General features: G+C 37.2%; 1 protein-coding gene across 1 annotated transcript; it reads left to right on the top strand.

Annotated features, from left to right (window-relative positions):
* Positions 1-7,246: 7,246 nt before the first annotated feature.
* On the top strand, positions 7,247-11,294 carry LOC122008297 (putative glutamine amidotransferase GAT1_2.1). Its single transcript, XM_042563996.1, has 4 exons — positions 7,247-7,444; positions 7,522-8,255; positions 10,396-10,602; positions 10,940-11,294. Exons 1-4 carry the CDS (start codon positions 7,345-7,347, stop codon positions 11,174-11,176), a joined length of 1,278 nt encoding a protein of 425 aa, XP_042419930.1. The 5' UTR covers positions 7,247-7,344; the 3' UTR covers positions 11,177-11,294.
* The last annotated feature ends 2,782 nt before the right edge of the window (positions 11,295-14,076 follow it).

A 14,076-nucleotide genomic window follows, 5' to 3' on the forward strand; every position in this document is an offset into this window, starting at 1 on the left:
TATCAAACACATCCAAGTCAATTTTGATGTGAGATATGGTTTAGGTCATCTTAATCTAAGTTCTCATGCATTTTCTAAACAACAATTTGATCTCCATATCAAATTGTGTTTTTATCCTTAAATCAAATTAATTGATAAATGCAAGAGATGATGACATGACATAAAATAATATCATAAGTAAAAACATGTGCCAATGTCATGATGTCATGTCATAAAGTATGAAACTTAAATAAGGCATGACATATAACTAACCTAAGTATTATCATGACCTTTCAAATGATAATGAATTAAATATGATGTCATGACATGGTATATGACAAACAATACATGGCAAATAATATATAAAGGTATAGAAAATACCTAATTCTAGCCTTAGTTGCCATTTTTGATAATTTTGATCATTTGCCATAAATTCCATATTCCTAAGTGTAATAGACCTAAAATCATATACTAAAGATTTTTAGATCACTATGTGCCAATTAGATTGACCCTAGAAAACTCCTCAAATGTGATTGGCACATCCTAATCACCTTAGGAATAACTTTCCATTTCATTTTCAAGGCTTGATTACACCTTGAAAATTCCTAAAGTGCCACCTTTTGCCATGATTAGGTTAACTACCTATTCAAGTAAGGTTGACACACCCTAAACCATCTAGCGTGATGGAATCACGCTCTTAGGAACCCAATACCTATTGGAGCTCATTGGATTCACTAAATATTCACTAGGGATGACTTCCCTAGCAACCCTCCTAATGACCCTCCTAGGCTTTAAAGCCTTGGTCATTTGGGACTCATCAAGATCAACTCTAGGGGTGACTCCCCTTGTGACCTTGGTGATGGTCTTTCTAGCCCTAGGTCTTGTTCCATAATCGAATGAAACATCATGATAAGTGGGCTTGACTACTTGAGACTTAGGTTTGTGACACAAACCTCTCATGTCCTTGGGCTTTGGTTTTTGACCCTTAGACCATAGAGTTGACTTCTCTAAATTCTTAAGGGCCTTTTCTAAATTGTCAAGTCTTGACCTCAAGACTTGATTTTCCTTTTCTAATACCTCAAGTTTTAATTTGTCATTTATCTTTGAGGTATTCCTAGGCATATGTCTAGTTGTTTTGAGATTTCTACCTAGGTTCTCCTTAGCCTTAGATGAGTTAATTCTAGGGTTAGCATTTCTAGAATTGTCCTTACCTAGGCTAACATGTTTGGCACCTAAGCACATGTATTGATTTCTATTGTTATCATGCCTATCTTTATTGACAATTGCAACAAAACTACTATTAACATGTGTCTTATTCAAATTGCAAGAATGTGCCTTAAAGGTTACCTTAGGGTTTGCCTTAGCTCCCCCTATCGATGTGCTTGGTCTCTTGTCCTTGTGAGGTTGCCTCCCCCTCGGACACTGGCTCCTATAGTGTCCCCTTTGCTTGCATTGGAAACACACCACGTGCTCATTTGACCCCGGGTAGAAATGAAACAAAGAATAGAAAACCTTAAACTCGATGATGTAACGAGGTTCGGAGATGATACTCCTACTCCTCAGCGTGTCCGTAAGGTGGACGAAGCCTATCAATCCGTCGGTGGATGAGACCCCGGATAACCGACTAATATGAACTCCTTCTGGGTGGAGAAACCTCGCCACAATCTCTCTTACAACAGCAAGAATGGAGTACAATAAATAGAAAAAGAAAACAAGAACAATATAAATGTAAAAACACCTTGCTTGCCTTCTCGTCGACTGGAGTTCGATGAAGCAGCAACTTCACAATGTCAACAGCAACTGATCACCCAGTCGAGGGAAGCTCACACGAAGCTTCAGGAATAGGGAGCTCAGCAAATCTCAGATCGCAAGAGTGAGGAAGAAGAACTAGTAAAGTAGAGGCCCTCGACCTCGATATATAACCTGCGAAGAAGAAGACACATAAACTAGCCGTTGTGTTGCAACGGCTAGGGCCTGGACCGATCATGCACACTCCTGATCGGTCCAGGAGTGTTCTGATCGGTCTTGGGACCGATCAGCCAACTCTCTGTGAGAGTTGGCCTCGTCTCTGATCGGTCTGTGGACCGATCAGGACTCAGGTGGATCGGTCCACAGACCGATCCCCCCTCTTTCTTCTCCCGATCTTCTTCGCTTCTGATCGGTCACCAGACCGATCAGGTAATTCACAGAAACACACTGTTTGGTTACTGATCGGTCACCAGACCGATCAGTCAACCAGCATATCACTGGATCGGTCACCAGACCGATCCAGGTTTAGAGCTCCCAGCCCTAAACCCTACATAGTCCGGAGAACGAGCTACCGAGCCCTCTCCGACTTCGTCCGGTCCAGAGAACGAGCTACCAAGCCCTCTTTGACCTAGTCCGGAGAACGAGCTACCGAGCCCTCTCCGACTCCATCCGGTCCAGAGAACGAGCTACCGAGCCCTCTCTGACCTAGTCCGGAGAACGAGCTACCGAGCCCTCTCCGACTTCCACGTCCGGTCCAGAGAACGAGCTACCGAGCCCTCTCTAACCTAGTCCGGAGAACGAACTACTGAGCCCTCTCCGACTTCATCCGGTCCAGAGAACGAGCTACCGAGCCCTCTCTGACCTAGTCCGGAGAACGAGCTACCGAGCCCTCTCCAACTCTGTCTGGTCCAGAGAACGAGCTCCCGAGCCCTCTCTGACTTCGCATGCCAAGCTTCCATACTTGGACTTTTCCCGTGCCAAGCTCCTTGCTTGGACTTTTCCGTGCCAAGTCTCCATATTTGGACTTTACTCGTGCCAAGCTCCCTGCTTGGACTTTTCACTAGATGTCTGGTCAACCTTGACTTATCTGGATTTCCCTTGCCTGGCTTCACTCACCAGGACTTTCCAATTACCTGGCTTCACTCACCAGGACTTTCCCTTGCCTGGCTTCACTCACCAGGACTTTCCCTTACCTGGCTTCACTCACCAGGACTTTCCAACTACCTGGCTTCAGTCACCAGGACTTTCCCTTGCCTGACTTCACTCACCAGGACTTTCACCTGGCTTCACTCACCAGGATTTCCCGAATCAGGTCGACTCACCTCGGGTCAACCAGGTCAACCAGGTCAACCTTGACCAAAGATTACACCCACAATCTCCCAAGTTTGTATTCTGTCAAACATCAGAATACAACTTTTCTACTCTCGTCAAACATCAGAATAGAGCTTTTCTATTCTCGTCAAACATCAAAATACAACTCGAGTCAGGTCAACTCGAGTCAGGTCAACCAGGTCAACCTTGACCTAAGGTTGCACCAATAATTACTATTCACCTTCATATATATTTGTATGATTTTATTTCTTTGGAAGAATTATATTAGATTGTCCTCCGAAGCGATCAAGGATCGCGAGTCTTGGAGTAGTAGTTGTTGGACTACGAACTAAGTAAAAATAAACTATGTTCTTACTTTATTTCCACTACTATTATTTTAATTTGGATTTACAAAACAAGACAAAAAAAGGTTCTAAAACAAACGAGATTCTCCTCCTCTCTCTCTCGTATTCTACGATCCTACAATGACAAGCCTTTTTTGGAATCACAGGGTCGCACAATGATATCAATATACTCAATGAATCACCTTTATTCAACAATGTCCCACAAGGAAACACATCAAAGGTTAATTTTGTAGTAAGCAACACACAATATACAAAAGAGTACCATCTAACTGATGGGATATATAAGAATATAATGTGCTACTTTCGCCAAGAGCATTCTCTACACCCTAGGATTCCAAGAGAAAGATATTAAAGCAAAGATAAAAAGATATAAGAAATGTCGTTGAGCCAATGTTTTGAGTGTTCCAATCTTATTGGGCAATGATCAGAAGTCCAGGATGATTTTGGTAGGAGAATGACTTGAAAGAGATCATGTATACATGTATTATTATGCACAATATGATTATTAAGGATGAGAGAGATGCAATAATCTATTAGTTGGATGATGAAGGAAATCCTCTGACATAAATATTTTAGGGTTCTACTCAAGAGTTTCAAGAATACCTTTAGAGAAACTTGACGCCAGGTAGGATAGTGATTATCCTATGGGTAAATCAAAAAGGAAAATTGAAGGAAAATGCAAGAAGAGAACTTGAAAAACACCAAAGAGAATCCCATAGTTTGTCAAAAAAGAGACTTTGTTAATAATAGAGGGATGATTCCTCAACCATCTAAATGTGTGTTTATATATACTTTAGACCTTAAGACTTAAAAAAAAAATCCTAATATATAAGTCTCTATTCCTATCTTGTAAAGAAATGAAAGAAATCTTACTAGAAAATAAAATTTTCTCAATAAAAAGGAATTAATAAAACAGAACGTTGATATAGACAAATCATAACCTATAAATATCAGAAATACCAAAAATACCTTAAATACCCTAGATACTATAAAAATAGAAATTACTTAAAATAATAAAAAGATATTTATAGGCTCAGAATAGGGCCTAAATGGTTGATTTTGGGCCTGAAACTTAGAGGTTATGAGTTCCCTAGCTAATAACAAGCGTAGATTTTTAAATTCTATATATGTGAGTGCTAACTAAGTCTGATTCCAAATCTTGAATCAAAAGTTATACCCTTTAGAAGATTGGATTCTCCTATATTGATTTTGTATCAAAACTGTGAGGTACATGATAGTCAAGTACATCATCAACTTTGAGCTGACTTGGTTGAGCACATCTGGACATGCTACAGGTGTGATCAATGAATGATTAATTTATTAACTATCTTATGTTTTATATAAATTATTTGTTATAATTCATTGCTTAATGTTGTACTTCTTCTATTTAAAATTTTATATTTTCAATAATTAAAATGTTGCCAGATCCTCGTGACCGATGAGTGTGCAGGCTGTTCGAAAGTGTTTCGAGCACTTGAAAGTCTAAATGTGGTGCACATGGAGACACACAGGAGGTCACTTTCATATATATATATATATATGAAAGTGACCATTAAATAGTAGTTGAAGATTTTTCAAAGATTTGTAAATTGTTGAGTGTGAGACCTGTAAAAAGAAATTATTAGGAGGATTTTTATAGAGAAAAGAGTAAGATTTTTTTCCCTTTTGACGTAATAATGATGTGACATTTGAAAAACACACAAAAAAAAAAAAAAAAAAAAAATCCAGTTTGAGGTTCTTGCATTGGAGATGCCTTTAGCATTACATTCTTTACTTGTTTTATATAAACAGGTCAAACTGATATTAGATGAGCAATAGATAAGCATGGAAGTATAGTGTGATTCATGAATATCAAGGAGCCAATCTCATAACTTTTTTATTTTTTCATTTCTCTTATGAAGTTTGGTTGGTGATTTTAGTTGTAAGTATACAAGTTCATAAAATTTAACATGAAATTATAAATGCAAAAAGCCCTAATAAATTAATGTCGACCAAAAGTTGATAATAAGGAAGTTCAATAAGAATTGTTAAACAAATTAAGATTCATCATATACTTAACAAATAAAAAAAATTAACAAAAGTTGTAGATACAAAAAAATATCTTGGCAAATGGAGAAGGTTAATAGAGATAAGAAAGACTTGACCATAAATCCTAAAAGCTTAACCTCTTGACAAGCAGAAAAAGTCTAAACTCTTGGCATATAGAAGAATATTTAGAGGCAAGGACTCTGGGTTGTGACATGTTATGAGAAAATTTATTGATCTTGAATTTCACAATAAACTTGTACTTAAGCATGAAAGTTACATTCAATCAACTAAATAATTGAGTTGATATGATAATTGACTCAAGACGTTCTGCTCACAAATATACTTCTACTTTGAATTGAATTTACTAGAATTGAATTAAATCAGCTGAAAATAATTTGAATCGATGAGATAATCGACTGATTCAGTATTTGAATTTAAAAAATTAGATCGTTTGTTTGGCTGATAGGTTTTGAATTAACTTAGAGTCAACTGAAAGTGTTTTGAATCAATTGAAATAACAATCAAGTAAAAGATATATATGCACACAAATTGACTAAACATATATTTAGTCAATTGGAAATAAGAGTTAACGGTCCACGATCAATATTTCAATTAACTAGTCAAAATATAAGTCTATTAAATTAAATAGAAGAATTAGATGAAGCACTTCTAAAATCATTATATTTGGAAGACTATATACTTATAAAAGATATAAAAATCATGTATGATTTTTTTTCCTTTCAATAGCAACATAAACAATAAAACTAAACTTATAATATATAGTTTTTTTATTTTGGATACATTATCTTTGTTTGTCGGGATGCATCATGCATGTTCATTTATTTCCTTGGTTTCTTGCATCATCCTAATAATATTAAAAAAGTGTAGATTATCTTTAGTTACTTTCTACAAAAATATAATAGATTATCTTGGCTGAGGACCTAATGTTCAATGGAGATGTTTATAGAACTTCAATGTGCAGATAAGTACAGGAGAAATGTCTGATGTGGAACTTTAATCTGCTGCACTCGTGTCGTTATTATCTGCTCCTTTGTTTACAGATCTGATCTGAAGCTTTACGATAAATCAACAGCAATTGCGCATCGTTCTTTTGCCTTGTCTAGTTTCAAATTCAATACGATCGGTCGATTCCCATTATCTTTGTGTTCCGAAAAAGATCCAGATTAGCCCCTGCGTTCGGGAAGGAGGAGCCGTCCGATCAAGAGAAGAATTGATTTCAGTCGTTAGTTCATGAACGAATGAGATTCAAAGGAACGAAACTCATGGCCGCACTGGAGCACACTGCACACGTCGTCCGAGCACGTTTTTATTTACGTGCGACGACAGCTGCCTTCCGACTCACCGACTCAGGTGAACGAAGTACGGGTTCATTGCGCCAATAGCGACGCAAACAGCATCTGCCGTGGCGCTTCCATTTCTGACCGTCCCCAGATAACGACTACCTACGTGGCAATCCTCACCAGACTGATCGCATCCCCCCTTGATCTTGCCAATTAATTAATTAATTAATTAACTTCTCCAGATAAAATCATTTTAATTAGCAACCATAACAGTTTCCTGTTTTGACTTTTTTCCACCGCATGCCGTGTTCCCGCATCCACTCGTTTCACGTTGTTCGCAATTAGAATTAGTATTCGATTTTTTGTGTGTAACGCGGCGGCTTGTCGTGGGAAGAGCCGGAGTGGCCTGCGTGGACCCAGGGTGGAATTTTGAAATATAAAAAAGGGTCAAATGATTAATTAAATACCAAAATTGTGATGTTCATCTTCAGTCTATAAATAGGCAACCCTAATCCTATAGAAGAGCAAGCGAGAAGCAATTCGTTAGAATTAACTATTAAGCAATAAATAGGCGAGGCGAGGCGAGGCGAGCAGAGCGGATTAGGATCACAATGGCGCCCTCCTCCGATTCCGATCTCTCCAAACTCCTTCCGCGCGTCCTCATCGTCTCCCGCCGCTGCGTTCGCAAAAACAAGTTCGTCGATTTCGTCGGTGAGTATCCTGCTTTCCGGATCATTTTGTTCGTCCAAAGTCGATGAGAAGATTGAGATGGATCGATCTTGAAACAGGGGAGTACCATTTGGATTTGATCGTGGGATACGGCGCGGTGCCGGTGATCGTGCCGCGGGTCGCGGGCGTGCACATGCTCCTCGAGAGCTTCGAGCCGATCCACGGCGTGTTGCTGTGTGAGGGAGAGGACATCGACCCGTCCCACTACGCTGCTGACGCCTCCGGGGGCCTATCTTCCGAGGAGCTCGACGAGATCCGCAGCCTGCACGCCAGCGACGCTACCGTCGACCGCGAGAAGGACTCCATCGAACTCTGTCTCGCCAAGCTCTGCCTCGAGCGCAATATTCCCTTTCTCGGCATCTGCCGCGGTTCGCAGGTCCTCAATGTGGCTTGCGGCGGATCCCTGTACCAGGACGTGGAGAAGGAGCTCCACAGGAAGAGCGGTGTCGGGGCCGTCGTCGAGCACATCAACTACGGCGACTACGATGGGCACCGGCACGAGGTGAAAGTGGCGGAAGGGACGCCGCTGCACGAGTGGTTTGCAGAATCACTGAGGCCAGAGGAGATGACGATCGCGGTGAACAGCTACCACCACCAGGGGGTGAAGCGGCTGGCGGAGCGGTTCGTGCCGATGGCGTTCGCGGCGGATGGTTTGGTGGAGGGTTTCTATGACCCCGATGCGTACCATCCGGACGAGGGCAAATTCATCATGGGCTTGCAGTTTCACCCGGAGCGCATGCGTCGGCCCGGATCCGAAGAGTTCGATTACCCTGGTTGCCCTAAAGCTTATCAGGTACATCAATTATATTTGTTATATCTGTTTACATCGATTGCAACTTCCCTTACCGCATATGGAATTTTCATATACTGAAGTGGTGCTACGATCTCATATAGTTTTCATGATTAACAATTTTTAGGGAAAATGCCACTGTTAAAATGAGACGTATGCAGATAAACAAGATGAAATAGTTAACATTAGTCGTGATAAAGAGAATTTTATTATTGGTCATCATATATGCATCACTTCATCCACACTCTGCAATGAGCTTTTTCAATCATGAGGCAGTAGAATACCATAACAGATAAGAAACCACTGGTACTACTTGTTTATATTATTTCCCTATAAATCAGTTGGGGCAAACAACAAACTAAATAATATCGTAAATTCAATACAGTAATCTAATATTTATGAATGCAATTGATGTTGGTGGTACCACTCAGAAAATATGAATTCACTTAATCCCAACAATCTAGGTGCAATTTCCTTTCTCTTTTCTTCTGTCTCCAACAGTTTTAGTAGATAGTTGGCACTAATTACATAGAACTGTACAATAATGACATGACCGATGGAACCCATTGGTAGGTGACTTCATAGCTTTCACGTTGAAAGTAGATAATCAAACAAAAAGGTTGTCGACTTTTCTGATTTCAATAAACAAATCAGCACAACCGAATAATACGTAACACTTTCACGGCTACATACATCATTTAATATTTTAGTTAGTTATTCAATAAAATAAACATTCCTATTAATCAAATCATGATAGTGTGCTAAACTAGTCTCTTGCTCTATCGAAAAAATATTCAGAAAAATTTCTGGAGTGTCACCCTATACATGAAGCCCTAACTAATCTTGTGCTACAAAATAAAGTCAATATTCAATTAAATTCTATAACAAATAGTTAGTTAAGAAGGATACACTCTGAATGGACCGAGAAACATCTTCACTTCCCCTCTAAAACTAAACATGGTATGCTTCAATATCTCATATCTCTTATTTTCTTTCTCTAAATATCAACTGCACCAGTTCCTCCTCTTCCTCCTCCTCCTCCTCCTCTTTCTCCTTCTTCTTCTAATGTTCTATGCAGGTTTCTTACTCTCCATGCTAGACAATTTTCTCCAAATTCAACAGCTCCCACTTCTCTTCCTTTTTGCTCAGTCCTGTGTTGCAAGCCTCTTCTTCTTCCTCTTTTCTTCTCCTGAATTATTCCATTCTTCTCTTTCGACTCTTCACACTCTATCTTTTCTTGCTCTCTCTCTCCACCGCCCAACCGTCTCTTCTCTTCGCCTTTAATCATCCGCTGACCTGAGCACTCCGTACGCTGACGCTGGCATCCTATAAAGAGTCCGAGTGTCTATTTTTTTTTTTTTTTTTGTTTGGGCTACACTCTTGGACTGGTCTGTTGGGCCTCACTGTTGCTCTACTTCAAGTGAGTTAGAATACTAGACAAGAGTTATAGACTTATCAGATTGATAGAACATCAGCTCAATAATGAAATTATGGAGCTCCCATGGGCTAGCGCAGATGGTTAACGCAGAAGAGTTATCAAAGCGGGTGCGGAATGCTCCTTTAGTTGCCTCACCGCTCATCCCTTTGATTTACCTCCTTCCAGAAAGTGTAAGGCCGCTCTAAAGGGGCCGCAATTTCATATTTTGCAACAGAATAATGAAATTATATAGTTAGATACTTGAATTATAAAAAAAAAAATTATACAAAAAGCATATCAAGTAAAATAGTGAATTAATTAGACAGCACTTTCAACAAATGAATTATTATATACGTATATATTATTTTTGAATGTTTGTAAGATGAATCTTTCATTTTAAGTTTATTTATTGCTGTGTTTGAAATATTACTTTTGATATATAGTATGTTATCATGGGGATCTAAACAGGTGAACGTATCGATTGTGATGGTATCGTTTTCTGAGGAATTGGGCAGGCTATACATCTACGGTTATAATGTTTTAGTGTGCTGTTTTGTTATGGCACTAGAATTAACTTAACAATGGTTGGTTAGCGATGCAGTAAGAAAGGAATGAAATAGAAATGAAACTATTTCATGTTTATAAGTAGGAAAATTCTGGAATTCTATGCAAAGCTATTGAATTGCAAGGAAATGTATCCATTTAAAATGATATTTCTTTATATAGGAATTTGTCAAGGCAGTGGTTGCATATCAAACGAAGGTCAATAGCTATGCAAATCTGAACCATGCCCCAAAGATTAATCAAGAATTGGAAAAGAAAAGGAAGATCATAATGAGGAGTTTCTCGCTTGCGAAGAACTTGTATGCTGCTGGGCTTGATATGCCACCATCGAAAGAGCAAGATCTTGAAGCTGGAGCTGAATTCCTTGAGGTACTTATCCAACAAGAAGCTAAGATAATAGGAATGCTGATTTAATCCCCTTGATAACACATTTGATTGTTGCTATAAGATGAGAATGAGATAAATATCTTCACTCATAAAAGAACATGTGAAGAATGCACACCGTAGTTTATACTTTCATTCTCATAACAGAATGTTCGAATTAAATTATAAATATAGTAAGTGAGCTCAGAATTGAACAAGCTTAGTAAGATAAATGAACAAACTTAACTACCAACAAAGTTAAACTTGGCTATGCTGGTTTCTAGTTGTCTTTCTTACATTCCTCTTGGCTTACTATGAGAATGAGAAATTTAAATCTTAACAGTCAAACATGGCGTTGAGCTCACAGCAAGAGATAAGGTTAAAACAAATGGGTGCAACTGTGAGGAACTCCTCATCCTATGCGCAAAAGATGAAGATGACCAAGGAGAGAGGAGCGATGGCCAGGAAGGTAATGCAAAACATGGCAGTAGAGCAATTGGCTGAGTTGCTCTCCTTCTATGATATGATGGGACAAATCTGTTCTGATTTGTTGGAGAAGAAATTGAATACCACTCCATAGAAAATCTCATGTTTTTTATAATGTCTGCCACATTGTAACTTGAACTTCAATGTTCTTGCAAATCTTTGTTAGATGTCATTATGTTTCCCTCTTCCAGGGGGGCTTGAAATATTGCATGTTTCCTCTCTTGGAAAAAAAACACTTTAGCCAAATTCTAGATGATGGATGGCCACAAGAATGGCAACTGAAAAAAATTGCCGGGTGACTAAAAATACAAATTACCTAAGAAACTATGTTCAAGCACATGCAGCCTAGTGCATAAGCAAAAAGAACAAAAAAAAATAAACGGGTTATTAGCAAGTGAAGCATAGTGAAGACCAACGCTTTCAATATTTGGCAAGATATCTCTAGCTGTATTTCTCAGCTTTACTGTCCCCTGCAAAATCATTACCAAATTTAAAAACCAGAAAAAAAAAAATCCTGGATTCCTGATCCTGAAAATATCCGGTCCGGCTCCATGGAAATTTCTTATCGATTACCAGGATAAATTTAAAAAACATAAATGGATATAGGCGGACAACCCAACATCACGAGTGAATCGAAAACACTACGGACATATGATATACCCTGTGTGATGCATAAAGCCAAGTTTATAATTGATTTACATTGCAAGGGAAGTTAAGTAAAAAATTGTAGAAAATAACATCTAAATTTTTTAAATAGTTAAATCATATTTCATATTTTTAAAATTATTTATTCATCCATCCGTTTTCTAAAACACTTTTTTTTCTTGATTATTTATTTATTGATAATCTAGGTGTTTAGATTAGACGAGACCATAGTTCAAATCAATGATTCGTCGGTTCAAAACCGTCGATTTAACCGTTATTGAAATATCAATTTTTAATCTTAATCATCCAAGACAATTATAATTCACGATTTGGACTTGATCCAACGTTGGGTCTAGATATATATCCTATAAATTATATCTTTTAATTAATTTTATATGTTCATTACTAATAATATATATAATTTTATTGTCAAATAAATTTTATTTCTTGATAAATTTATTATTGGATATGCCATGTATGTGAAATAGTTTTTATAAATTCAATATTAAATGAATAAAATAATACTATTTAATAATTAAGAGTGTTAAATAAAATTAATAAATTTAATGAATTAAAGATAGAATAATCTCGTATCAAATAATTCGATGCAAATATGTTACAAAATTAAACACATCCAAATTTTTTAGAGGTAAATGCATTGAAAAATAATAGAAAGATAGAATGATGTCATAATTCAAAATAATATATTAAAAAATAAAAGATAGAATACGTTAATTAATATTGAACCAGACTATTAATGTCATTAGGGGCCTAACCTGTTGACCCGAGTCAATAAGCTGTAATCGATCCATTGAAGCTGACTTGTCCTGGGGTTGGATCTAGTTTAGACTAATTTTATAGGTAGACGACCTTCTATTGTTTGTCTATCAAGTAAATTCACTTACTCAGAGATTGGCCTTCAAAATATTAGTCCCTATTTGAATTTGAATTCTTTTATTTGTTTCCTAAGTAGTTTACTATTGTACTACACTTGTGGGGACAATTACTTTCCTTCTTTTTCTATATAAGATTTACCTTGGGATACTATGTACTGTAAGAGGTAGGATAAGCTCCCATACAACAAGGGTTTGAATATCTAGGTTATATCATACGTTTACAATGTTCGAATCACTCATGATGTTCGATCATCCGCAGGATCCATCTCCACTTTTTGATCGGTGGAAAATTTTTGTAGGATCATGCCAATTACCTCACGAATTAATCGGTTGAAAGTACTGGATTAAAAAAATAACATGATATATTAAATTACATATATATTTTGTGGCTATTTTGGTCATAATTTTATTATCGTCTTCGTCAACTATTCGAGCAGTAGTCAATTAAATAGAAGATAGAAGAAAGCAGACTACAAGAATTGATGTCGCCCTTCCTGGTGGGCTCGGATTGGTAGAGCCTCTCTTACTTTTACCATAACTGATGTGGCATACGTGATTCCTCGGATGGTCAAGTGATTGAGAAGAAAGAAAAATGGAAAGTAATAAGAATGAGAGTTAGTGTGCTTTACAGAAAAACTTACGTTCAACCATCTTCACCTGCCTTTGTATACGACTGAGACTCGTTGTCCACATGGGCCGCCACGTTCACCTGCATATTGCAAGGATATGGCAGCGGCGGCGTACAAACTACCTGAATAGTTGCTGCGAGTTCCATATGTCACTGCCGGTCTTGCTAGTGGCAATTATTGATAGTTTTATCACAGACGAGACTATTAAGCATAGTGAGCTAAATTTTACCATGATAGTGAGCTAAATTTTACCATGCTAATACACTACAAGAAAATGCTTAAATAGGGACAAAAATAGTGACCAAAATTATTTCGGTCGCTAAATTTCTGTAGAGGTTCTAAATTTTTCTAACTTAAATCTTTCTTTCTCTTTTAGCATACATAAAAAAAAATATTATCTAAGTTTTTCTTAAATTTTGCACCAACAATTGAACGGTTTTCCTTAGTCAACAATCTCATCCATCCCTTTTTAAAAGACTTTAGTCAAAATATTTTCAAAAATGTTTGTTTCTAAGAATTTTTGTAGAGTCTTTCATATTAAAAATTTTCAGGTAAATAATTTTCAAAATCATTTTGAAAAAAATATTTTGAAAGACCCAATATTTTTCCTGTTTTCAAAGGGTTTTGAAAGTGAATATATTTCAAAAATAATATTGAAGTCATATTGTTTTTCAAAATATTTTTGCAAAATAATCTTGAAGGTAATGTTAAACATATTTTTGAAGAATTTTTCAAAGAGTTTTTGAAAATAATTTCTAAAATAAATTTTGAAACCTATATTTCCTAAAGGTATTTGTAAAGATTCTCTGAAAAATTATTTCCAT

The sequence above is a fragment of the Zingiber officinale genome, chromosome 8A, assembly GCF_018446385.1.
Source record: "Zingiber officinale cultivar Zhangliang chromosome 8A, Zo_v1.1, whole genome shotgun sequence".
Taxonomy (NCBI): domain Eukaryota; kingdom Viridiplantae; phylum Streptophyta; class Magnoliopsida; order Zingiberales; family Zingiberaceae; genus Zingiber; species Zingiber officinale.